Source organism: Vanacampus margaritifer, chromosome 6 (genome assembly GCF_051991255.1).
Source record: "Vanacampus margaritifer isolate UIUO_Vmar chromosome 6, RoL_Vmar_1.0, whole genome shotgun sequence".
Classification (NCBI taxonomy): Eukaryota; Metazoa; Chordata; class Actinopteri; order Syngnathiformes; family Syngnathidae; genus Vanacampus; species Vanacampus margaritifer.
Genome location: NC_135437.1, coordinates 3867627 through 3895214, shown reverse-complemented (window position 1 = coordinate 3895214; position 27588 = coordinate 3867627). Strand labels below are relative to the sequence as shown.

The 27588-nt window shown below is 38.6% G+C and overlaps 2 protein-coding genes across 8 annotated transcripts; one reads left to right on the top strand and one right to left on the bottom strand.

Annotated features, from left to right (window-relative positions):
- Positions 1 to 816: 816 nt before the first annotated feature.
- Positions 817 to 19038, bottom strand: ferry3 (FERRY endosomal RAB5 effector complex subunit 3). 7 transcript variants are annotated; one of them, XR_013294462.1, is made up of 14 exons: positions 17074 to 17760; positions 16148 to 16293; positions 15112 to 15293; positions 14627 to 14726; positions 14397 to 14521; positions 14041 to 14147; positions 12362 to 12559; positions 11620 to 11748; positions 9939 to 10007; positions 9648 to 9850; positions 9052 to 9225; positions 8277 to 8334; positions 4502 to 4569; positions 3376 to 3396 (listed from the first exon to the last, which is right to left on the bottom strand). XR_013294462.1 is itself a non-coding variant. In XM_077568022.1 (13 exons), the coding sequence occupies exons 2-13, from the start codon at positions 17252 to 17254 to the stop codon at positions 3158 to 3160; spliced, it is 1737 nt and encodes a 578-aa protein (XP_077424148.1). In that variant the 5' UTR covers positions 17255 to 17257; positions 19018 to 19038; the 3' UTR covers positions 817 to 3157. The 7 variants fall into 7 exon arrangements, 4 of the variants coding, with proteins under 4 accessions (XP_077424148.1, XP_077424147.1, XP_077424146.1 ...); XR_013294464.1 differs by having other exon boundaries at positions 3385 to 3396; positions 9189 to 9225; XM_077568022.1 differs by lacking the exons at positions 4502 to 4569; positions 9052 to 9225 and adding an exon at positions 19018 to 19038 and having other exon boundaries at positions 817 to 3396; positions 17074 to 17257.
- Positions 19016 to 27347, top strand: e2f4 (E2F transcription factor 4). Its single transcript, XM_077568023.1, has 11 exons — positions 19016 to 19408; positions 20253 to 20362; positions 21654 to 21816; positions 22099 to 22141; positions 22237 to 22301; positions 22387 to 22554; positions 22711 to 22789; positions 23324 to 23473; positions 24234 to 24281; positions 24366 to 24410; positions 25848 to 27347. Exons 1-11 carry the CDS (start codon positions 19244 to 19246, stop codon positions 25961 to 25963), a joined length of 1152 nt encoding a protein of 383 aa, XP_077424149.1. The 5' UTR covers positions 19016 to 19243; the 3' UTR covers positions 25964 to 27347.
- Positions 27348 to 27588: the final 241 nt, after the last annotated feature.

Sequence of the window (27588 nt, the reverse complement as noted above, 5' to 3'; positions counted from 1 at the left end):
CTGCCGACTAGAGGCTTGACATCTAGGCAGAATATCTAAAATAGCAGACTATTCCGTAGTATTGTTCTCAGTAAAGTAATTTAAAACATGAGGGGTTGTGGCCTTATTTGAAATATTGACTCATCAACCAAAATAGATTGCTTCTTGTAATTTGTCACATCCTCATTTTAATAATACGCAACTTTAAGTTGATGATGCACATTCGGACATTCACAAAAGTGGAAGACATTTCCTCTTTAGCTCAAGCCAGCAAAACATTCTGCAGATGGATTTTATGTTGATACATTTATAGCACTAATGCAATGTTGATCTAAATACAACCATTTTAACTGAGGGTTCAGTGTGACTTTTAATTCCAGTTGGCTACTAATAAACATTTATTTTAATGGCTCAGTTTTACTGTAGGTACATTTATGAAGAGGCTGAAGGCGTCCAAGTTGTGTCCCGAAATGACTGATTCCCAACGTAATCCAATACAATAACAAACAAAAAAGATGATCTTACTCTTTATGTGGTTATGACTAAAACAACTTTACTGTAATGTAAGGTTTACGTAGAGAAAATAATTACAGTACTTGTTTCAAAGGAAGTTATGGGAGTTGGGTCATAGTTATTTTTGATAGTTTGTCAACACATAATCTTCTGTTGCTCCTCTAATTACATATGAGGTGTTTGTTTATGGAAGTAAACATTTCACTCATCATTTTCCAAGCAGCACTGAGAAAAGGGAGACATCGTCTGGCCATTTTACAGAATAGACTGTTCTGTTTCAGGAAACCCAACACTCCACACCACTAAGACCAATTCAAAGAATGCTGAACTCTCTGCAAAACATACAATTTAATCAATTGTCAACATGGTAGAGTGATATACTGTACACATTCGTAACATGAGGTTACCATACTTCCTCTGCACATCCTGCTTACTGTGTAGTTTATCATGAAAGACGTTATGCAGCATTTGCTTGAATTCCCTTCCGGTGACTATAAGTCATCTTAATTGACACACCAAACATACTGATGGCCAACTTTCTGTCTGACTGAATAGATTTCAATTCAGTCAAACTCAAAGGGTTCAGAACCACTTTCAAAAAAATGCATGAAGGCAATATGGATTAATAACGCTGGAGAGGTTATGTGCTCTTGGCCAACTTATCAGCACCGATTGAACATGTTGAGCCTGAGCAAAATAAATCATAATCATCTTAATGGAAAATTGTGATGGAGCTTCTCTTGAGGAATTTACAAGAATTTGGTGTTAAAGTACTTTTTTTTAATTAAAAATATAATGTACAGGAAATAGTATTACATAATCAAACATATTTTGAACAAACAAAAACAATGGCATCTGGATGAATTGCAAATTTGAACAGTACTGTAGACTTTTGAACTTACTATTTGTATTCAAGAAGAGTGCCACCTGCTGTCGTGAAAGTGGAGAGGAGGGACCAAACACTTAAGCAGAGTGATACTCACTCGAGCTCACTGCAATGCAGCATTAAAAAGCTGCATGTGCTGCTCATCTTTGCACCAGTACAAATGTTTTTGGGAGAATTTGAAGAATTGGCATCTCTACAGGAGACCTTCCCTCAGCATGTGAATGAACCAAACCATGACACCATGATCTGATAAATCCAACTGACAAGTGTTCATCAAACATTGAAACATTAAAATTGATGATGCAGAAGGAGGTTACGGGTTTTCCTACAGTGAGTCTACTCACAGATACTAAATAACGATACTACTTGTACTAAATATTTAACCCCCCCCCCCCAAAAAAAAAAACCAAAACAATGACATATTCCCAACATCGCATTTTCCTTATGATTACATGAAATTAATGGCAATTTTCTATTCTTCGAACTTCAATTTTTTAGTTGCTGATTGTAAAACGGCCACAAGAGGGTGGCCGATACTGGTCACCGTCGCGAATACGATACTTTGAAATAAGGCTTGATATCGACCTGATACGATACTTCGCTTCAATATTCGAACATCCCTATTAAAAATATTAAAATTAGGGATGGGCCAGTACTGGAGATATTGGTGTCGATACCACCCTTATATTAAGTTATTGGTACTCACGAAGTACAAATTAGGAAATTAGGATAAGTAGAAAAAAAAAGAGGAAATTAGGATAAGTAGAAACGTACCATTACTTGCATGCAATTTTTAAGGAAAAAAAATCTGTATTGGAATATATTGGTCTTTCTTTAAAAAAAAAAAAATTGTGGGGGGGATTTATGTATCAAAGGTACGAGTGGTATTATCAGTTTTGGTAACTACTCGTGTTGGTATCGATCTGAAATAAAGTGGTGTTGAACATACCTAATTCAAATCCTACTAAAACTTTTAACATAGGGCTGCTCAATTATGAAGAAAATATTAATCCCGATTATTTTGGTAATTATTGAAATCACAATTTGGATGATCATTTATTTTTTGGTACAAAACGAAACTGTTTAAACGTAAGAAATATGAAGACAAATACAATTCTTTGAAACACTATAATTACGCAAGTTCCTTTTGGATGAAACAAAATCTATTTAGTAGTTATTTAAAAAAATAAAATAAAAAGGTGCAAATGTATGCATTTAAACAACTCAAAATTATTATTAATAATCTTTTTTTACGATTATGCTGATTTTGTAATTGTGGAGTATAATAATTGAAATTGTAATTGAATTTCGATTAATTGCACAGTTAATATAGGTTTGACAACAGCTACAGTACGACTATGGAATTGATCATTGCCATTTACATTTTATGTTATCAAAACAAATACTGCATTTTGAATATTTTAAAAGCACCCGCACCCCCGACTGTCTCCCTTGGATGTTCCACTGTATTTGCATTCAAGTCATTTTCCAAGGTGATGCTATTTATTTACACTGCCTACCAGTGAGATGAAACTAACACTTCACATGTCATTAGATGCCACATTCTACTGTGGCTCCAACAAACAGAGAGCAGCTCTGAGGAAATGACATGAGCTCCCAGTTTGTTACTGATGTCATAAAAGTCTGTCAGTGGCCCTGCACCCTGGAGGTTTGAAATGATAATTGCAGCAGCTGCTTTGTGAGCTGCGGGACCCACTCGTCTTTCGCGAAGATATGCAGCTTTAAAGAGAACACAAATAAACAGGCGTATTAATCTGCTTAAGGATTCTCACTTCCCTGTAAGCGCTTTAAGGTGGCCATGTAGAATGAATACCCACAAAATTTCAGAATCAAAACAGCAGCAACTTCAAAAAGACGTAAAGAGATGATGACTGGTGCTGCATCTTGAGTGTCATCTGCACTTATCAGGGCTTTGACGTGAGCGTTAAGGTGGAGGAGACACGAAAGATCTGAGGCAGCATGTTGCTTAACTGGTAGAACATTTCCTCTGAAATACTCTGTCAACAAAAAGACACACATATAACAGCCAGTTAAGAAATGTGTGTTGGGTATTTATCTGCAGCAGTGGTAAAAAGCTGAAATATTAGTCATGACACAAAATTGCTTCATGTGTGGGGAGGTGATAACAAACTTGCATTAGATATCAAGGTATTTTCCTTGGAGGATGCTGAATGATCACTGTTAGTTATGACTACAACAGAGGACATGCATAGTGACTGGAAGCTACCCGTCAAATGAGAATGTGAAGTATTGATCGGTACACACAACTCCACAGCATATATTTAGTCTCTTTGAAGGCACGATGTTGTTTCAGGGGAGCTATTTCCAATCCTGTCTGAGCATGGAGCTGACAGGAAGCTGATTCAGTCTGAGCTTTTGATGCCGCGGGTTTTATAGTCTTACGGTGTCAACACTGCTCCATGCTATAGGCTCAGCTGTCTCTCAAAGCACACAGCCCATAGGTATAAACATTCTGCAAAGCCGAAAATAAAATGTCATGTGTCACAAGGCGGGCAGGTCCAAATGAGTTTTTGAGAATGTGGAGCCAAATCGTACAGAAGCATCTGAACTTCGTGGCGACATTTCTCTGTTGTTAAGATGTAACAATGGATGTAACAATTTACATCAGTAATGACAGCTGCATGGAAATCCCGATGCTTATCACGCATGTATGCGGATGAGTGTCTAGGCTTCCATTTATCACACAGTGTAAACACGGGCCAAGGCAAAGTAAAGCTCTCTAATCTGTGATTCATGGTAAGCTTTTTAAACACTTATGTGCTGCAAAGCCAGTTGTGCCTGTTGTGAACTTCTTTACACCTTCAATATGCATTTTGGCTATTTTATCAGAGAGCTTTAGTGGCAGCCAACAATTAAAAGGGAGCTTCTACATTCAAGTGTGTCAATGTGACATTTAAAGTAATCCGATTATTGCTGTGATTCCGCCACTGACCACTGAGTCATTGTTACACTTTCCGCATAGCATTAAGCAAGATAGTCTTAGAGGACTGAGGGAAAATGGACTGAGAGGTTGGCACATGTTTGCTGTGGAAGTTGACAAAATAAGAAATGGTGAAATAAAACAATGTACTCGCATCTCACCCTTGGCACGAGAAACTGCACCGTGCGTGATATGCCTCCATCCCATGAGGCCATCTCCATCATAAAACCTGCCAATAAAATGATAAAGAGAAGCAGCACCCTTAACAAATAAATAAAAACACTAAAATGCTGCACTATTATAGGCTCTGTACACGGGAGGCGACGTCGCTCGCTCTCAATTCATTTCCTATGGAAGCAGGGCAACAAGGTGAAAATCGCCTTCCCCCCTCCCCCTCAGCGACACGAGACATTTGTGCATGTGAAAAATCGCACGCGTACACGTAGTCGTGCATGCGTAGGCCCGCGACGCGATACTAGAAAGTTGAAACATGCTCAACTTCTGTCGCTGTCGCCGAGGCTTCAACCCATCAGTGAAGGTTTCATTGATGAGCCAATGAACATGCATGCTACACAGTGGTCTATCCAGCAAAATGGATGAGATAATTTTAGCAGTGTTTATCATTTTGTAAAAAACAAAACAAAACTATCGTTTTGTACCATACTTCACACAATCATTTCCGTGACATCAACAAAAAGGCCGGTGCATGAGAGCTTGTTGGTACAGGGTTAATTTGTCCGGTCCGGTAAGTTTTCTTTAGATAATAATAATAATAAAAATAAGAAAAAGAAGAAGAAGAAGAAATGGATGGATCTTCATACTGGAGTCATGCACTGTAGTGAAACTTCTGTGTTTACATTACAATGAAAATGTTTAGATTCCCTCCAATTTTAATAGGCAATCAAATCTGTTGTAACACGAGAGTGACGTATGTTGCTGCCGCCGTCGCAGCTGCTTATTGCGTCCCGTGTGTTGAGACCTGCGAGGCGACGAGGTACGTATTTCGCTGTCGCTTGTCGCTTCCTGTGTGTCAAGCTCATTACAGTGGGGATCGAAAGTTTGGGCAGCCCAGGTAAAAAGTGGTATTATTGTGCATAAACAAGCCAAGGAAAAAAGTAGTATTTTAACCTCATCGGTCGACAGAACTTGTTCCCAAATTGCATCAGACTTGTCTGTGTGTTCATTTTGTGAATTCGCTGATTTTTGTGGCGAGGACGTAGATGAGGTTTTCCTCTGATGACTCTTGCATGAAGACTATATGTGTTCAATCAAGTATCTCTTTATAGTGGAATAGTGTAGCACAACTCCAGTGTCTGCCAAATCTTTCTAAAAATCAAAACATGGGTTTTGACTTGCTTTTATCACAATCCTGCAAGTTGTTCTGTCTGACATTTTTCTTGGTCATGCAGTTTTTGCTTTAACTTCCACTGTTCCTCACGACTGTCATTTCTTAATTATATTCCGAGCAGATGATGTTGGCATCTCAACGCTTTGCTATCTTCATATAGCCTTCTCCCGCTTTACGATGGTCAATTATTTTTAGTTTTATTGCTCAAACTGTTCATAGAGGCTTTTCCTGACATTTTTTCTGTAGTATTCCCTTTATGTTGGGATAAGGTCAGATGAGTCTGAACATTAAAAACTTTTGAGATTGACATCAACTGGTCTTTCCAGACTATTGCGAACAACCCATGACATTATCAGGTCTCAGCTTTCCAATGTCATGATTTGGGTCAGCTGTTCTGTTTCCCTTGCAGGCACCGGGGAAACAGCTCGTGGGCGGAGCCCACCATACACACCTGCTGCCCATCATTCCATCAGGCCAGGATAAAAGCCTGACGGACACAGCAAGGAGTGTCAGGTGATTACCTCGAGACGCTACTCTCCTGACCCGACTGGTTTCGCTCCAACAAGAATTTTCTCCTGCTTCTCATGACTTGCCTTTTTGCCGCCATCGAGCGTGATTTTGGTTTTGTTTGTTGTCCGCCTGTAAGCGTGATTTTGTGTTTGCTTTTGTTAGTAAATTAAAACTACGTTATCCGCATCCTTGCCGTGGGCCGGCTCTCCTACCTCCCTGCATCTGGGTCCTCCATTCACAAGCCCTGACATCCAAAAGGGGCAGTGCATGCTAAAAACTCTGCAGGGTGGTCAAACCTTTGCAGGCACCATTATTTAGTTTTCTGCTATTTTGAAAATGTAAATGATGGAAATAAAATCTAACTTTTTTTTAAAACATGTTATAAGAATGTCTTATCTACTGAAGTGGATTAAGGGCCAGTGAATGAAAAAAAAAAGGTTGGCAGGATTCTCACTTTATTCTCAGAATTCTGACTTTAAAGTCAGAATTCTTACTTTATTAGTGCTACTATTATTATAGAGTCAGCATTCTAGTGAGAATCCTGACAACCTTTTTTTTCTCTTCACTGACCCTAATCCTCTTCCATACTCATCTGTACTTTGATTCCTTTTGGAAAATGCTCCATCTTTCCTTGGCTTGTATATGCACAAGAACACAAATTCTTACCTGCAGTGCCCAAACTTTCGATTCCCGATGTATCTGTAACGCTGGCGTGTACAGCCACGAAATAGTAACACATTAAGAGATCGGGTTTCATATGTAAGATATGTAAGGGCTGTACTGTATTAAGAACTGTACAAGTTTATGCATCAAACATTATGAATTGGTTCAGAAGAGACAGTTTGCAATCTCTAAGAAATTAGTTGTTTTTTTAAGCACACACAATAGCATAATTGGCCCAATGCAAACATGTAAATATTCGTTTTGTCACTACTGTGACTTTTCCATTGCTTGCACCTCTGATTGGATTCTCCACTGACAAAACCAGGTAAAATGCGAGGTACTATTCTCTTGTACCTTGTAATCATGCTCAGCCGACATAATCTGGGTGGCGTAAACCAGTGCAGCTCACTCACTGGTCTACTCCACCACCTGTCATTCTGTGTCAACAACATACATTGAGGTAATTTTTGAGAATACACTGCTAGAAATGCCAGCAATGACCACACATGGCAACACCCTGTCACTGTAGTGACATACTCTACTCATCTTTAATGCAAGGCCCTATTTTCTTGCTAACCACGGTCTCCTCTTGAATAAAGAGTGTCTCTGAGTCCTAACCGAGTCCTAACCATGGCCAAGAACCACAAAGCAAGAAGTAAATTATTTATTATTACAATAAATAATTGTCATAGTTGTTACATTATTCTGTCTGGTTCTCAGTGATGCGTTCAATGGAGCATGGTTTTCACACTACCAAAGATGTGCTATTTTGAAGTGGAAAAGCAATCACAAACATATTGCAGCAAATACAGCCAAGCAGAACAGTACCCATATTGTACAGTGGAACGGGGCAAAATACTTTAATGCAACACTAAGGAATTTTCAGTTTACGTTGATTATGGCACCGCCACATGGACAAAGTCGGTAACGTTATACCTGAAGGAAGCCCATGTTTCTCATGAGAACAAGCGCATTGCATAATTTTTTAGCTCACAACATTCAAATTGACTTCTGTCCTTGTAACGAATGGGTAAAGGGGGAAGTGACGTATGCCATAAGCCAGTCAGCACATTTGTATTTTTTTGTATGACAGTGTTCCTACTATCCTTCTAAAAGTTGTTTAGTGCCAGTAAAAATGATACAGACCCCCTCAGGCCATGGCAAAGGTATCATTCAACTAGTTTTAAGTCGATGTTTCAGCAGAAGAGTTATGAAAATATTTTATTACGGTTGAAAAGTTACTTAGTGCTACTTTAAAGACGCACCCCAACAAAAGGATTATTACTAACCAAAAAAAAAGAATATGTATATATATATATATATATATATATATATATATATATATATATATATATATATATATAGACTCATCCATTTTGATATTACATATGAAATCACATTTTTAACAATTGTACCTTTCACACACTTGAAGACCAGCTCAGCTCTCTTCAAACACCATGGTATGGTCATTTCCTGCAGGGAGAGAGCAAGAGAATCAATTGCTATAGCAAAATGAAAAAAGTATGAGTCAAACATAATAAAAGTTGTGTGTCTGTGTGTGGCACTTCCCCAACTGAATATAGGATTACAGGCAGAAAAGTGCGTTTGCAGCATAATTTAAGCCAAGACCGTAACAAAGAAAAACACTCAGTATAGCTAAGTTATCAATTGGCGTAAATTAAAACATTATCAACCTCATTTGAGCCTTCCATTCATTCTCTATAGCACTTGTCTTTAGGATAACAGGTGAGCGAAGCTGGCAGCTATTGCAGCTGACTTTGGTAAAGAGATAGGGTACAACCTGTATTGGTCGCCGGCCAATTGCAGGGCCCAATTAGACCAAAAAAAAGCATTCACCCTAACATTGGCACATATAGACATTATAGTGTCTTCGTTGAACCGAACCCACATGATTTTGGAATGTGGGAGGAAGCCAAAGTACCTGTGTAAAACCCACACAAGCATGAGAACTTGCAAACTCCACACAGGAAAGGGTGGAACCCAGAGCCTCATTAGACAATTAGACCAAAAACATATTAATGAAAAAATGTGTTATAATTGAAGAAAGATCCTCATGTTGAAATATCAAGCATTGGAAAACACACAAAAAAGTTCAACTGTTCTGTATCCAAAACAAAAGCAGCAGCTGATGGGTGGAATGTATTCAGGTTGGATGTATTAATAATTCACCTTTGTTGAAGCAGATTTTTGGGAGAAGGGAGGAAGCCGAATACAAACACTGCAGCACACATTTATCTTGTTTTGTTTCCAAAAGTAGCTCACTAAACTTGTTTTGAAAACACTCTTCAAAGTGTAGTGTAGTTTACCATTCTTCTACATTCCTCTCTGTTCTTTGTTTCAGTTCTAAAAAAAAAAAAAAAGGTGAGGCGAGTTAAAATAAAATAAAAAAGTGATGCACTTTCCTGTTGAAAACTTGTTGCAGTCTGTAATTCAGATAAACACCACTTAAATCAAAGTCAACAAACAAGGACAGGCCGGAATCCAGCAATCTTTGCTAAACTGCATTGATTTGATGTGAAACCAGAAGCCATCAATTATAACTCAACTGGTTTGTGGGACTTGAAGTTGCTACAAGGAATCAGCTATGACAACCAAACAAATTGCAACAAAAGCAAGTAGAAAAGTAAACAAGGCATGTTGAGGCATGACATCACATCAGCCATAGGCTAGTAAAAACTTTGCTTTTAATCTAATTAAATAGTTGCCTAATTATATTTATTTTGTGCAGTATTGGTAGGCAAGACCTATTAATCAACTCCATTTACCTCTGACATGTCATGCACCAGCAGTAGCGGGACGGTGATGGTGGTTATGTCATGTGTGCAGCAGACCTTCAGAATGTTCCTCAGGCCCATGATGGCCGGGTCCCTGGCCGTGATGTTCCCTGAACGCACGTTGTCGTCCACGCACAGGTGGAAGACAACATGGACCTCAGACAAGTTGGAGTGCCGCGAGACATAGAACTCACCTGGCAAAGAAAAGCAGAGTGTGAGACATATGAAATCATAACGTTTGGTCATAAATTTACACTGCTGAGTAGTATCAATAACCTTTACCTGGTAAAATATTTGAAGGATTTCTTTCAACATTTTTACATTTATCATCACTTCCATTCCTGGGGATCTCTGTGAGGACATAGATTTGAAAAGTCAGGAGGATATTGAAAAGACGGATTGTTATAAATCTAAAAATGGTCTCTGATGAGTAACACAGTTTGAAAGTGTTGGCAATGTATTGCTGATATCAAAAATAAGCTTGTAAAGTAGCTTCTATTGCAGTAGCTTTTGATTGTAATCAACAGGATCGTTATCAGGCTTATGCAGAGCTTTCTGATGAGCTGATCATATATCAGCTGTGTTGGAGACGGGAAACATCCAAAACCTGCAGGATTCCGGCCCTTGAGGACCGAGTTTGCTCACCCTTGTTATATTGGCTAAATGAAACCACCCATGTAACTTTAATAAGAAGTAATGTAGCATTGGATGTTAACTCATTTGCTCCAAAAAACGTATAAATACATTTTTATGTTTTTTTGCTAGATACAGAAGGCTTTGATGCAGCCTCTGAACTGAAGAGAACAGTTGAAGTAATGCTAGTTATTACAAAAACGGCCAGCAGGTGGCAGCAGAGTACAAGAGATCAACCAAGGCCATGTTGCAAAAAGCTGTTTTCCCCACAGTTTTAAACAGATTTGTGAAAAAAGATGAAATTTAGCTATATTCTAATGCTGATTGCTCAGAAACAGATCCAAATGTACTTTTTTTTCCTGCTGAAAGAAGAGACTCTGATCTTTCTTTTGGTAGGTTCCATTTTTTATAGCAATAGAAAGAACACAATATTCTGTGGACCTTGTAAAATCTGTCAAAATCCAGTAAAACAGCAGGGAGAGAAGGGGTTTGCTTCAGTGAAACTGGCTGGTAGTGAATGAGTTAAAGTGCCACCATATTGAAGATGAAGACAAAGTTCTTAAGGACCCCTTTAGTGGTCTCCAAATTTGTAGATGGCCCAAATATAATATACTGCTGGAGAGTGTGGAATGGTTAGTGATCATTCACACATATTCTGAGACTGCCCAAAATTACTCTCTTATTGGAAAGGGGTTAAGAGCGAGATAGATTTATAGTTATTTACGCCTCAACAGTTCCTTTTTGATATTTCACCTGAGGATATGCACACTAGGGATCAAGAATACCTGTTACACGTCCTCTTAATGACTGCTAGAAAAATGGTGACAATTAAATTTGAGGACACCACAACCACCTACAGTGGCCCAGTGGAAGCAGAAACTTAAGGAGGTGTATGTAAGGAAGCCTTAACGGGACAATTACAATTGAAATCTGAGGTGTTTAAAAAAAGATGGTTGCCTATAGAGAGATACCTCTCTCACTTTATTGTTTGTTAGCTGGAAGCTCAAAATGATTTTTTTTTTTTTATTCTGAAATATTTCCCCCTTTGGAGTAAATCTACTTGAGTCTACGTTTTTTAAATCTGACTAGTAAATGAATTAAATTTTCCTCGTGATTCTCACTTATTGGTCTGCACCTGTATTTGCTAAGTAAGCATTATTTAAAAAGATTGCATGAAGTTATTATCAGTTAATTAAATATAGCTGGGTATATCCTTTTATCAATTTTCACAAGCAAATTCTATGCACAAATCACTAGCCAAGCATACTAATTATTCGGGAGGAATACACGTGTGTGCTGGCGCCACAAAAAGAGCAATCAAAGGTCTAACCAGGCTGCTCTTTTTGTTTGCTACTCCGCTGGGCTCTGGCATAGAGCACCACCTGCTGCACCTCCTCCAGCTGCTCCTCCAGCCAGGGAAAGTGGAAGTCTGTGCACTCCTTGGACACCGTTGCAAAATCTAGGTCAACACATTGATAAATAGTCATTACATGATGCCTAAAGGATACTATACTCGCTATAAAAAATTTAACCAGGATTACCTCTAAAATGGTTTCTATAAACACATCCCAAAAAGGCTCAAGAGTCTTAAATTTAAAGAGGAGCTTTGTAATGTGACAGTGAAGGGCATATGAATAGGATGGCTAAATATAGCACAGCAGTTCAAGAGTATTGAGTTGGAAGATTACTTAAAGCTGCTCTTTAAACAACCCCCCCTCCCCAAACAAAAATCATTACAATAGCCTTTTTATTTTATTTTATAATTAGTAGATTAACACCATAGCTGTTCACAAAGGGTACTCCCGCAAATCTCTGGCCAATAGTTTTGAGAATGGATTCGGGTTTGAATTTCCCGTCCTGTCAGCGGACGTTATGTGTGGATTGTGTACGTGAAGAAGGGCGTGTGCAGTTTCTTTTTTCGGTCACAGGTGGCAGTAGCGATTCGAAATTTTATTTTCTGCTTTCAACAGCTTTAACTGGAGAAGGTCGATTAAATAATGCACCAACATTAACAAAAGTTAAAATATACAACATATTGTATATATGATTGGAACTATTATCTATAAAGGTACCTCTCTTGATGCCACTGTAGGAGTTGACCCTGTTGTCAACCAACAGTACCAGACCACACAGTGATGATGAATAAAGCGAAAGGGCCGTTTGGAGGCGCCTCAGCTTTGCTCCACTGCTGCCATGACGACGGTGCTCACAAAAGCCCAACACATCTGCCCGAACTAGCCGCAGGTTATGCATTGTCTTCAGTTGTGCTCCTAATGAAAATAAGAACTCAACTAAATTCAAATCAACTTTATTTATAAAGTACTTTAAAACAACCATTGCTGTACAAGCAATAAAAATCAGTCATGACAGGAAAAACAAAGGGAGATTGCCTATTATTCAGCAGAAGGTGGTTTCAGAGAAGAGGGACTGGCAACTGAAAAGGCTCGACCCCCTTTGAGCCTACGCTTAGCCCTCGGTACCTCCTGTCATGTCTGGTCCACTGACCTGAGGCACCGGGTAGGTGCATAGGGGTGGAGGAACTCAGGGAAATAAGGTGGTGCAAGACTATTTAGAGATTTGAAGGCAAATAGAAGAATCATAAAATGAACTCTAAATTTCATGCACAGCCAGTGAAAAGAGGCCAGAGTTTGGGTTATGTGCTCCATCCTACAAGCACCAGTTAAGAGGCAAGCTGCAACATTTTGGACCAACTGAAGACACTTCAGGGAACCGGCTGGACTGGCTGACTACAACATAAAGTGCATTACAGTAATCCAGCCGATATGTAACAAAGGTATCATTACCATTTCTAAGTGCTGCTGAGAAAGGAGAGTCTTAACCTTAGCCAGCTGCCTAAAATGAAAAAAGCCGGATTTGACAAGAGCACCAATTTGTCGGTCCAATTTAAAATCACTGTCAATCTTAACACCCAAGTTCGAGACTGCTGGCTGTAGAATAAGGTGCAAAGGGGCCCAAGTCAGCAGAACAAAATGGGCCACTGGGACCCAAAGACCATAACGTCTGTCTCCTTTTCATTGAGGTTCAAGGAATTGAGTGCCATCCAAGCTTTGAATTCCTTTCCTTTGCTTTGAAGCAAAAAGCCATTGTTCAACATTGCTCAGAACAACATGTGAAAAGGCAACTTATTTAAGAGATACTAGTCGGCTTTGTGACAACTGTTCAGGTAAAGAGGTGCAGCACTACTTGTGCGCCCCTTTTACACATGTGTGTAATCTGGTTCTCAGTATGTGCAACACAAAAATATACAGCAGAGTGTGAGTTAAATTAATCGTGGGGAGATTCTTAAAGAGTATGATACATCCATCCATCCATCCATTTTCTTAACCGCTTTTCCTCACAAGGGTCGCGGGGGGCGCTGGAGCCTATCCCAGCTGGCTTCGGGCAGTAGGCGGGGTACACCCTGAACTGGTTGCCAGCCAATCGCAGGGCACACAGAGACGAACAACCATACCCACAATCACACCTAAGGACAATTTGGAGTGTTCAATTAACCTGCCATGCGTGTCTTTGGAATGTGGGAGGAAAACGGAGTACCCGTAGAAAACCCACGTAAGCACGGGGAGAACATGCAAACTCCAACCAGGAAGGCCAAAGCCCGGACTCGATCTCACGTCCTCTGCACTAGGAGGCAGACGTGCTAACCAGTCATCCACCGTGTGATACACTAAAATTTAAATGTAATTCAACAAATTACAATTAAAATACTGTTTTGTCAAAGCCAAGCACTTACCTAGATGAATAGTGAAGCTTTCTTCCATTTGAGGCGGCTCCTCAAACATCCTGCCTCCAGAATCTGAAGGTTCTGACAGCTGGCTAGACTGCACCTTAATCTCCTCACTGGACAGGAACCATGCAAATTAATAATAATAGTTATACAAATTGAGGAGTTCGATTATAGACATATATGCAGTATATATATATATTAAATAATAGATAATTGCATCTGGAAGTTTCAATAAGGTGTGGAATTGTGTCAACACAATTTAGAAATATGGATGAAGACATTTTGTACAAGTGCAAATAAATGCCGGGTATTATTATGCCTTTGAAATTCTTCCTATTGTACACAAATACATGCAAACGTACTTAATTTGGCTGCTGTTGTTCGATTTCTGTAGGTCCTGGTGTAGTTTAATGACCCACTCTTGATATTCTTGCTTTTGAATACAAGTCACTTGCTTCAATTCAGTGACCCACTTGTTCTCCAACACCTGATCAAAAACAACAACTGAGGAGCTAAAAAGACTAGGGCCCATATTATATGATTACATAATTTATTAATACTATAAGAACTCTCCTGTTTAGTTTTTTTTTACCTGCTGTGCATCAAAGTGCTGGGAAGCTACTGCATTCACATCATGATCACTCAGCGTATTCCCCAACTCATGCATCACTTTATCCATTTCTGCAGCTTGTCTAACACACAGGGGGAACATGAAGGCATTTAAATCATTGATGAGTGTACATGCACAATACTACCTGGCTGCTTTCTCATTTTGGAGATGGCAACCACGTATAATTAATTGTGTATTCCTTAAACTTGAAGGTCCTGGAACTTGACATTAATTGCATGCAGATGTAAGGACTATCCGTCTGGCCCAAGAGCATAAATATAACTTTTTAATTTTATTAAGTCAAAAAAATATGTTGTGTTTAATAAAAGTGTTTAAAGACCTTAAGAAGTTTGTGTAATATTTTTAGCTTTTCAAACATTTGGAACTAAATGAAGAGAGAATCTAGCAAGTAATGTTTTGAAATAAACTGCTGGAAACTGCGGGATTCCATCCTCTACAACACTAACCTTTCTTGTATCTTCTTGAGCTCCATATCTCTCTCGCTGATGAGCTCGGACATACGAACAAAGTAATTGTGCTCCAGGTTTAGAAGCGTATCCGAGGCAGGAGAATGGATCAACTCGTGGTAAACATCTCCAAAGTCCTCATCCCAGCTGGGCTCCTCAGGGCGAGCATGCTCGAGCGTGGTCTAAAATGGTTACAAACAAATGAAATAAACGGTTTACTATGCAGGTTTAATGCTCTTCTTTGAAATAAAAATGTAATTGAATTTGATGAGTCGCCAGTGAGCTGCATCTCGTCAAACGTGAGCTGTTTCTACAGTGCCAACTTTGAAATGTCGGACAAAAATGTAAAGCATGTAATGTTTTACATAATGAACTACTAAGAAAACCCAAGCAACGGATGTATTACATCCATGAATAGAAAATAATCAGAACTCCTCTATTTATACTTGCTCGGGAATCACGATGGACACTGGAAGGCCTCCATGGTTATTTTTGAATGACTGCAATAAAAGCTAGGCTAGTCTTAAATGTTTAAGTGTAGGAGGCAAGAGAAGCCTGACAGTTCAAGTTGATGCAGGCCGAAAAGGTGACAAAAGTACTTATAAACATGAAGTTTTTTTTTGTTAATAATACACAGAATAAAACAATCTGTCAATTTTAAATAATGAACTGTCACTAATAACAAATACACTCAAATATAATCAAGCAGGGAGATGCAAAATGCCACAAAAAGGCTTATGTAATGACTTCTTCCTCACCAGTCCTTTACGTCACTGCATTTGTTCACATTATTTTAATGATCCGTGAATTTACATAAAACTCTGCTGTGTGACTGCAGGATCGTGAGAGGATGGTAAATAGGACAAGGCGGTGTCACAAAAAGCTTTATTAAAGATCGCTTTGAATATAAATTGTTTGTTGTTGTTATTTCACATTTAAAAGGAAAATATGGGAAAATTCAATCAAGTGATTCAGGAAATCAGTAACTAAAGCACACCTTAGTGTTTTATCCATAATGCATACATAGTGTCCTCACCTCTACATAGGCTCTTGTCCACGCATTGGTGAGCTGATTTACATCTACATGTCCCATTGGGAGTCTTTGCAGGGCCAGTTCTGCCTCTCTGTCGTAATCCAAAATGGTCTCTTTCTCAATGAAGTCGGACAGTGACACTTTCAGTTCTACCAAAAAAGCATTTTGAGAAATATGAAACTGTATTTTGTACAAGCTTGTCAATGCTGTAGAGACATCAATCAATGCATTTTCTGTGGCACTTGTTTTCATTGTATTCCTGGGTGTGCTGCAACATATAGTTAGACACTGAGTACACACTTGACTGGTCATCAATCAATCCCAGGCACATATAACAGCCATTCACACCTATGGACAATTTAGAGTTAAAACTAACATGCATGTTTTCAGAATGTGGGAGGAAGCTACGATACCTGAAGAAACCCCATGCAAACTCAGAGAGAAAATGCTAAATTCACACAGGAGGGCCTGGACTGTGAGGCAGGCTTACTAACCACAAGGGCTTTGTGCTGCCCTCCACAAAGGTAAGTCAAGAATGTTTTTTCCTTAATCCCATACATTTTGGCAGGATAGAAATAGATTTAAATCCACTACCTAAAGATTCAAAGTAAATATTTCAATATATTGTGCAACAAATATATGTATATGACTGACATATCAAAAAGTAGATACTTTATGTATTGTCGGTGACCACTTTATGATAACTAGGATATTAAGTTATAGACACTGAAGACATAAATGTTGCCTGTTCAGTTGCTTTCTGCCTGGAACCCAGAAAAACATTGAAGTGTCCTTGCTATAAGGGTAATAGATGTAATAACAACGGTACCACTACAACATTGGTGACTCAAACATGTGGTTATAAAAACAAAATTAGACTTATATTACCATGGGATACAACTGGTTTCTACATTACAAAGCCATCTCACCGTTTTCTACGTAGCAGGGTATTTTATGTAGCAGCATCAGACGTCCATGAAGGTCGCTGACGTTTTCTTGAACAGGAAAGTGCAACGGCACTTTGAGAACACAGTTGTGTTTCCCTGCCTTGAACTCAAACACAAATTCCTTCTCGGTTGTGCTACTTGCTTTGCCTTTGATTTTCTTCATGGTCTGGGGAAAAAGGACAGCAGCATTAGAATGGAATTTAGGCGGCGTCAATACAAATTGAATTTGAATATGGGATATTAGCATTCATTTCACACACAATACACAGTATTAGCCTGATGAAAGAAAAGAAAATCGTTAAAGACAAGGCATGCTAAATTACATCATAGACAACAGCATCCTCTTTATCCTAAATGTTCAACGACTTGTCCATCAACCCATCAAGCCTGAGCATTGCAACAATTACCAGATTTTATTATTGTTATTAATAATAATAATACAGCTAAGCCTAAAATTCCCCGTTTTAATGAAATTAATATAGTGCAATTTGTTCTAGAGTTATATTTCATATAAGGATGCTGTCTGTCCTGCTTGTCCATACGAGAAGCTCTATGTTGGCTAGTAATTTAGCTTCTTTTTTTTAACACGGTAAAATGAAAGACGAAAGAAAAGGTCCCCGAGTTTACATTGACAGCTCGCATCCGCTTCGCTGTGTATTTTTGGAAACATATAAAAACAATAAGATTGTGATGGATATTTACCCGTGTGTGTATTGCTTCCTGGTGAGTCAGTCAGCTGACAGCTACGGGCAGAGCGTGTGACAGGAAACGCACTTTCGTTATTTTGTGAAGCTTGTGTTTTATATTTCTGCTGCATATTTGGCACATTTAATAGGTGATGTATGTTGAATTTATTATTTGCATTTATTTTGGTATATTATATCCTCGAACATGGTTTAATCGAAGCACATTATTTATATACAGTATAGGGATCACTGAATATGGATTGACCCAGGAGGTAATTTCTGCGGGCACTGTTGCCCCCTGGTGGCCATAATTTTTAAGCGTCAAATCCAAAATAGCATATATCATTTTATTACAATCATTTACATCAATTTAAACTCAGTTTATTTTTTAAACAACCACGGTGCCGTGGCACACTGAAGTGCCGTAAGGTCTCATATACAATTTGACTTAAATTTGTGATTTATTCATCGATCAATGCCAGCGACGTAATGTGAAATGCAGATTAAATGCCATTCATAGACGTGACAATAAACCTGTGTATCCACCTGTTGCCAGTCATACAAAATAACAATTCATTGCTCTGCAAGAACATCAGCAGGAATGAAAACACCCCAGCCCTGTATTCACATTTCTTGTGACATTTCTTGTGACATTTTGGTTGGTGACGTGTAGTGAGAAATAATTCTAATGTAAAATGTGTACCTTGGCTCAATAAAGTTTAGGAAACACTAGGGGAGAACAGTAAAATATTAATATTTTTTTGTCTTGCACTTGAAATAAATATAATGTAATATTATTTTATAATTTAATATGTTTTAAAATACCTCTTAAGGAGATCACAGTATATTTTTTTATTTACATTATATCAATGATTATAACATATTATCATAAATATATTTTATGAATCGTTTTTTTCCTAAAAATTTAAAGAAGAAAAACAAATAATTTAAACAGACCAGATTTTTTAATTGAATGACTTTGCGCCTGCGCAGAAGTATTTTCTTCAAGTTTGGACCTGTAAGGGTCTATCTACAAATAGCAATATATAGGTCCCTGTTAAATTGATCTTTCACCTCTACAATTGAATCACCAAACAACTGCAGATTATTTATTTATTTAGTTTCAAATATATTGTCATTTCAAATTGGTATGTTTTACCACTATTACGCTGTTGTACGCGTTTGACATAGCTACACATTGATTAACGGTCTCTCCACTGGTTGAACAGTCCCGTCATACCTCGCGTGGCCAACGGCTCTCCCAACCGAAAGCTCGTTCAATGAATCGTCGTCCTTGTACACCGCTGGATTTCGTGCAATCGTTTGAAGAACGGTGAAACGCTCTTATGCCACGGACACCGGTGTCCTTCAGTTTGGTTGACTAAGGCTGCGGAGCGTGCGTTCCTGGGCTCGCTTCCGAGGTTTTGGTCGGGGTGGCAGGAGGACTTCGGCGCTGATCCCGAGAGATGATGGAGCTAGAGTCGGCCAGTAATCGGGGCGAATTTGGCGCTGTGGGGGACCCGCTGCAGCCGCAGACACCAAGCAGGCATGAAAAGAGTCTGGGACTCCTCACAGCTAAGTTTGTAACTTTGCTGCAGGAGGCCAAGGACGGAGTACTGGATCTGAAAGCTGTGAGCATGCCAACCAGTCTTTGTTGTTAGCTAGCACATGTCATCTGGAGCTGCCTGCTGTCGTTAGGTTTCATGCACTTTTTGCTAGCCTGTCTGTTAGCATAGCCTAGCTTTCTGACAGTCTAGATTTGAATGAGCGATAGCTGCATCGTAGTGTAAACATCCGGGTTACTTTTCAACGCAAACACCAAAAAGCGGTCCAATTCAAAGTTTTCGAGCCCTACCTGCTGAACTTTTCCAGGCTGCCCCCTGGAGATTTCCAAGTGGGTCAGCTTTTGTCGCTGTTTTCTGAGCTAGTGCATCTTTACACATAGACAATGTAGCATGATTGATTCATAGCGACATTCATATTCAATTCAAGTGTTTTCCCGCTCTAAAACATATTGACTCTGACTGTAACTTTCTATCTGTAATTTAGAAAAAGTAATATTACTCTCATTGCTCTTGGAAAATGTTAAACTGTTCACCTGCGCTATGCCTGTTTTTAAAATATTGTCTCGGTTTGGTTACTTCTCTGCTTAATCAGTTAGAACAAGATATTGTCCACTTAGTTCCCATAGTTCTTCAGTCAAACCACACTGGGGATGTTACCCTGCAAGTGCTAGTAGAGCAGTATGAGGATGCACCTGCAGGCACCAGGCCAAAGCACAGACTTATCAGCACACAGATGTATACACACTGTAGATGTGGCTCTATTATGCACTAAACTAGGCACAACACTTTGGCTAAGGAAGTTGAACTACACTTTTTTTTGTCTTAGTTTGAACGGTAGTCTCTTGGGTATGAATTACTTAAATGTCACACCAGTTTTAATGCATTTTCCCTTTGTTATTCTGTGAGTCAGGCAGCCGACACATTGGCAGTACGGCAGAAGCGGCGCATCTACGACATCACTAATGTGTTGGAGGGAATTGGACTGATCGAGAAAAAGTCCAAGAACAGTATCCAGTGGAAGTAAGTGCACTCACTCTTTAGTTGTACCCTCTAAGGTTTGCTGTTTTAAATAATTGATGCCCGCAGTCTCGAAAGATTAAGAATTACAGTACATGACAACTTGTCCCACTTTGTTTCAAATCACACGGTTTTGGCGAGATGTTGTCGGTATTGCCTCATGTAATGACACTGAATATTGCATTTGTTACCATGATGTCCTAAGCAACTATTTAGTGCTGCCAAATTGGAGACTATGTAGCTATACAGACGCTCCCCTACTTACGAACATTCGAGTTACGAACAACGGCATATACGAACATGTCTGCGCGTGTGTCGGAAAATGTCCGGAAAGAGATGCTGTAAGTTAGATTTTGTATTGCGCGCCTTTTTCCGAGTGTTTTCGCTCATAGATAAAGCCATCGCACTCTTCGAGCAGCAAGACCCAAATATTGAACGTTGCACAAAGGTTGCAAATCAATTGAATGATGCCATACAGTGCTACCGCATCATTTATGATGAAAAAAAAGAAGGAAACTGTGCAATCGTCGTTGGATCGCTTCTTTCGGCCAGTTTCTAGTAAATCCTCCAAGGAAGATACTCATCAACCCTCATCTTCTTCTCCTCGACCCTCAACTTCTTCCTAAGTGTTCTTCCATTAAGTGTCTCTCGCTCTCTCTCTAACATACAGTACTGTACGTATTCTCTCCATTTTATTAAAAGTTTTTTTCAGTACAAACCAATGCAGGTTACTTGTACAAGCCTTAAACATACTTATATAAACCTTCAATATACTTATATAGGCTTTAAACATAAATTATAATACAAAATATAGCACTGAAGCAACTTACGAACGAATTCACCTTACGAACGATCGCTCGGAACGTAACTCGTTCGTAAGTTGGGGAGCGTCTGTATTTATTAGACACTTTCTATAGTGATAAGAGTGATTACTTTCTTTCTTCCCTCCATCCCTCCCTCCCTCCCTACCCTCGCATTATTGGAGACTCCGAGACTTCTTCCGGAGTAAGAAATGTTCACCCTTCTGCGTCCAGAGTGTATATGAGTGGTACTTGGGTGACGCCGCCAATGGCTAATTTAACCGTATTCTGCCCATACAGATTTAATTACTTTTTAGCATGTGGGGGCAAAAGTTCATTAGCAACCTGATGATCACATCGTCCAACCATAATTAATGGGACCCCATATTTCAGCAATGCTCAGTCAATAGACAACCGACACGGTCATTTTTGGCAAGTCCTGTAGCAATCTTATTTTATTTTTTTATTTTTTTTTATTTCTGTTTATGTTTCAGGGGTGTAGGTCCAGGTTGCAATACGAGGGAGATAGCGGACAAGCTGATTGACCTGAAGGCAGAACTTGATGATCTGGCCATCAGGGAACGTGAGCTGGACCAGCAGAGAGTCTGGGTGCAGCAGAGCATCAAGAATGTCACAGACGACTCTAACAACAGTCCATATCCTTTTTAGTTGGGATGTTCGATACGATTTTTTTTAGACCGATACTCAAATCTTCAGTACTCACCGGTGCCGATACCATTAGTACTTATGATACATGCTTTGAAGCAGTAAACACAGATCTGACTTATGTTTGCAATAAGTAAGTGGGGTGGCGAAATCAGTGTCATTCATCTAAATAGTGTGACATCATCTTTTTGTGGTGGAAACATGTCTTTCTTAAGAATTTTGGACTAGGAAAATGTTTGCTTCTGACCTGTTGACCCTTAATATGTTTATACAATGGCATATGTAAAACATGAGGACATCTGTGGAGCTTTCAAAGGTAATCTTTTGTTGAAGTCAGTCTCATTTGTCCTGTTCTGTCACCCAGCCTTATGATGTCAAATATTCCATCGCTTATCAAGTGTCCTTCCACAGGTGACACCCTGCTAGCGATACGTGCCCCCAATGGCACTCAGCTCGAGGTGCCCAGACCAGAATCTGTAAGTACTGTGTAGATCACATTTCACTACATCCACCTTCTGCTCATCTATATTTTTTCTTCTAACTGTGTATGTGTAAATGCAGGTTATGAATGGACAAAAGAAATACCAGATCCGTTTGAAAAGTTCTTGTGGCCCCATTGAGGTTTTACTAGTCAATAAGGACCCATCCAGTGCCTCTCCAGTTGTTCTGCCTGTCCCTCCTCCAGATGATGTACTTCAGAGCCTCCCAGCATCATTGCCCTCTTCCCAGGTCCATATGTCAGCTTTGCTTGCAGTCTCATTTGTTTTGGCCTTAACTGTGGACAAAAAGATACACACACAAAAATTATCTTGTGTTTTTAATCAAATGCAAAGCATATGGCTTGACATTACTTACTTTTTTACACTTCTCAATTGCTCCCCCTAGGGTACAAAATCAGCTCCAGAGTGTGTGAAAAAAGGTTCTTCCACAACGTCAGCCATTAGCCAAACAACCTCAGTTACAGGTGGGCAAGAAGGTCTCCACTTTGTCGTTATATATTTATATATATATATATATATATATATATATATATATATTTATATATATATATATATATATATATATATATATATATATATATATATATATATATATATATATATATATCGGTCAACAAGTCTGATACATTTTCTTTTCTTTTTTTATCTTTTATTTATTTATTTATTTTTCCGGGGGTCACATTCATTCTTCATACTTTGTGTGAATAACTGTTCTTGTGAGGTTGGCCGAAAAGTGTATTTCTATTAAATTTTGATACGTTTATGACATTTTACTCATATATTCTATGTAATATTAATAATTTTAGTTTAAGCTACAATTGGAACTTTTTCCAATACAGTAGCATAGCCAATTGAAGGATGACCAAATGTATAGATGGATGCAGATATGTATAGTTTGCAAATTTGTGGTCATCTGCGGCTATGTATTAAGAGTGGTACACAGAGCCACTATTATTGGTTGTTTGTCACGTTATCTTACATTTCTCGCTCTGTTTCAGAAGTGACAAGCACCACGCCACTCACTCCAACCACAGATGCACCCGCTGCCATTACTCAGCAACTTCAGTCCTCCGCCTCCTTGGATGGATCGGTGTCGTCGTCTGCATCTGCTTTAGTGTTTGAACCAATGAAGTCAGACCCCTCTGAACGTGAGCATGCCTATCTGGTCATGTTTTTGTCAGTAGAGTAATGGTGCTTTGCCGCAACACAAATTTATGTCAACTAAACCCTGACAATTCAGTTTTTAAAATTTGCATAGGTGGATCCATAAAATACATCTTTAAACATGCGCAATAAGCACGTTACAGCATCTTGGGACTTGTTTTTCTTCAGCTGGACTGGGCTTTTTAGTCAAATTGCGGGGACTGATCATTTTTAGCTAGCAGTCAATTTTGTTCCAAAACATTCACATGAAGCAAAAATTGAAAAGAAAATACCGTTTTCTGAATGACAATGACCCCAAGCTTTGCAAATGAGAATCTATTCTCAATTGCGTTAATTGAGTAAATTAGAGTTAACAGATAAACAAAATAAATGTACGGTGGTGATTGACGCTCCCCAAGAAGACAGAATGCTGTTAGGCCAAAGGTGCCATTTCAACCAGGCTATTATGTTTTCTTTCTGCGTTCTTCAATTGAATTATACAATTTATAAGCTACATTATCCTTTGAAAACAGTTGTGAAAATAGGCATCGTGCTGTCATTAGTTTTTTAAAATATCAGGAACAACTTGCTATTTAAAAAATTTGGGTGTTTTTACCTTCAGTGTCAGCTGCATTGGAGACTCCCAGGCATTCAGTGTTGCATTCAATTACTTTGTGTTGTTTCAAAAATGAAGGATAACTCTGTCCTTCTATTTTGTACGCTCTAGTGACAAAATTGTTGCTATATTTATATTGATTTCTGCAGTGCTGGACTTTCCCAAAGAGCTTTCGGACATGTTTGATCCGACAAAAGGTAAATTAAATGCTGCATTGTAAAATGAACCTTTTAAAAAGAAAAGAAAAAGAAGAAGTACTTACACACATTATCCATTTGCAGAGATCATGAGTGGAGATTTGTTGGAGGACTTGATGTCATCTGAAGGTGAGACATAAATATTAAAAGAAAAACATGTCAACTGCCATGTAGGACACTGATCGCCTTCATATTTTTTGATTTTTAAATATTTTTATTTCATAGTAAATAATTTACGTTTTCATCAGTTTATATCTCAATTATGAAACCTTTATTAACTGTTCAAGACATTTTTAAAGAAACATTTTAACATTCTGTGCTCTCATAAGAAGTGTAAAATAAGAAGACTGATGCATATTATTACCAAATTACAAAAACTAAAATCGAGTATTGTTTAAGATGAGATAACTCCATGCAGCATTCTTCTTTTATTACTGATGAAATAAAGCATATTTCTACTTTTGCCAGTACAGACGCTCCCCTACTTACGAACATTCGAGTTACGAACATCGGTACATACGAACATGTCTGCGCGTGTGTCGGAAAATGTTCGGAAAGAGATGCTGTAAGTTAGATTTTGTATTGCGCGCCTTTTTCCGAGTGTTTTCGCTCATAGATAAAGCCATCGCACTCTTCGAGCAGCAAGACCCAAATATTGAACGTTGCACAAAAGTTGCAAATCAATTGAATGATGCCATACAGTGCTACCGCATCATTTATGATGAAAAAAAAGAAGGAAACTGTGCAATCGTCGTTGGATCGCTTCTTTCGGCCAGTTTCTAGTAAATCCTCCAAGGAAGATACTCATCAACCCTCATCTTCTTCTCCTCGACCCTCAACTTCTTCCTAAGTGTTCTTCCATTAAGTGTCTCTCGCTCTCTCTCTAACATACAGTACTGTACGTATTCTCTCCATTTTATTAAAAGTTTTTTTCAGTACAAACCAATGCAGGTTACTTGTACAAGCCTTAAACATACTTATATAAACCTTCAATATACTTATATAGGCTTTAAACATAAATTATAATACAAAATATAGCACTGAAGCAACTTACGAACGAATTCACCTTACGAACGATCGCTCGGAACGTAACTCGTTCGTAAGTTGGGGAGCGTCTGTACACAGTAGCCCAGACAGATGTTTAATTTATTTCTCACAAGATATGCTGAGGTCTCATGTAATGCATGGTGGCATCTCTGAAGTTTAGTGTAATTTAGAGGCTCATTGTTGCAGAAAATGTTGGTTAATCTACAATTGTTTAAAGTGGGACACACATACACACACACACAGTTTGTTCCTTTTTTTGTTTGTTTTGCTATATATGAGACACCACATATCATGAGGAAAAAAATGTCATGTGTTGTTAATGCTCTTACATTGTGTGGTGTACTTATTTACCAACGCAGCACACCACACATGATATTCTCCCGCTACGATTGTCATTCTCCTCCTAAGCTAGATGTCTAACCTTAAAACTGGCATGTAGCATGAGAATGAGCAGGAGTAGTCTATAAGAATAAAATATAGACTCACTGTTAGCTATTCTCTTCCTGTTCTGCCTTTTAGTGTTCTCGCCTCTCCTGCGTCTGTCGCCCCCACCTAGTGATCACGACTACATATACAACCTGGATGAGACAGAAGGCCTGTGTGACCTCTTTGATGTCCCCATTTTAAACCTCTGACCCAAAGACGGCCATCACAGTGAGGAACCCCTCTAAGTTTATGCCCCCCTAACTTACTTCACTGGTTGTGAAAGTGAGCATGAAACAATACGAACCGGATCAGTGTTGACATACTCCTGTGAACAGGGAGCTCAACCTGAACTCAGTAGCGCCACCTTCAGTCACGTGAGGAAAACGGTGGCAAGATCAAAATGTTTATTTTCAGCTTTTACAAAAATCAAAACATGAGCGAAAAAGTCTATTTTTGGATGATTGTTTATATGTATGTAAGTGTTACATCTATGTATGTGCTAGCAAATGAATGTGTGTATGCTTTACGCCTGTGTGGATAATGCATATTGTGTGAGAGTTGTATTAAGTCCAGTGTCTTCAGGAAAGGAAAAAAACAAAAACATTTTCCTATCAGGTCCAGAGTCATGAAAACCTAATGGAGCGCAGCCTTTATCACCCACCAGCTGCTCACACATGGCTTGAATCAGTCCAAGCGCAGCTGGTTGTATATGCACTATCTTTGTGTACATAAAGAATTTATATTTTGTCTTAGCAGCACACCAGTTTGTTGTCTAATGAGCTACATTTGTAATACAGGCAGAGAAATTGTTGGCAAATATAGATATCACACTCAAAGTAAACATCTAAAGTGTTTTAATCATTTTTTTTTTAAATACGATGAGTAAAAATCATGAGTTAAGGATTTTTTTTTGTAACCACACTGTGAAATTGTCTGAATGAATCTTGTTATCATTTCCCTGATCTCTCTATAAAGGCAATGGGCAAAGGACCAAAAATAATACAGGGATTAATGGAATGTTAACATTTACAAATTTTACTTTTTTACATTTGTTGTTCCCATTTTATATTTGAACATTGCAGTGCGTTTTTAGAGATTTTGGATGTTTTTTTTTGTTTTTTTTTAAACTATCTGGCTTGAGTTAGCACACTTCCACTTGACATGCTTTATTTTGATAATCCTTGCAATTTAAGGTTTATGTAACATAAGATATTTGGCAAATACCAACATACTCCACTTTGCTAAACAAATTGTGATTTGCCTTGCAGCTTTGTCTAGTAATTGCCATGTATTTTGTTCAGTTGGATGTAAAAAGCATGCTTTTTTAAGGCAGTGATATATTTTTTAGCTCATCATTTATGCCAAGCAAGTAGTAGATGCTTTTTTTTTTAACTCTCTGAAATCAAATGTGTTCCTTGCCTTTTTTCACCTTTGAATATGTACATGAAATAAGTCTGTTGTTTAACGCAACTGTCATCATTCTAAATGTTTTCTGTAAAATTCACTGTGTTTGTATTTCCCCACTGTATATATGCTAAATAGAATAGCATCATTTTTTGTCTACTAGATATATTAAAGGATTGTTGTGGCTAATTTGGGGCTCTACAAATTAGAATATATGGAATTTATTGCCACTTTGTGCTACGTCATCAAAGCATCTTTTCTCGATTTACTTTACATCACTGTGGCCAGATGGGCTGCTACTTACTCTGTGCTCGATCACCAGCCAGACATTGTTTTGTGAGTAATGCTTCAAATAGACTAGGGGCACTTTGAAGTTTTGAGGGGAGTACGCTTGGATGAGTAAAGTTTGTGTTTTGGAATCGAAATTGCA

Bases quoted from the DNA above. Each gene is read 5' to 3' on its own strand.
- ferry3 (XM_077568019.1), bottom strand. From the start codon at position 17,338: ATGCTAATATCCCATATTCAAATTCAATTTGTATTGACGCCGCCTAAA. The intron at 14,148-14,396 runs GTACGTTTGCAT...GTTCCTGTCCAG, and splicing joins AACAACAGCAGCCAAATTAA to TGAGGAGATTAAGGTGCAGT. The intron at 11,749-12,361 runs GTACCTTTATAG...GTGTTGACCTAG, and splicing joins CTACAGTGGCATCAAGAGAG to ATTTTGCAACGGTGTCCAAG.
- e2f4 (XM_077568023.1), top strand. From the start codon at position 19,244: ATGATGGAGCTAGAGTCGGCCAGTAATCGGGGCGAATTTGGCGCTGTG. The intron at 22,302-22,386 runs GTAAGTACTGTG...GTGTAAATGCAG, and splicing joins AGGTGCCCAGACCAGAATCT to GTTATGAATGGACAAAAGAA. The intron at 24,282-24,365 runs GTAAATTAAATG...ATCCATTTGCAG, and splicing joins CATGTTTGATCCGACAAAAG to AGATCATGAGTGGAGATTTG.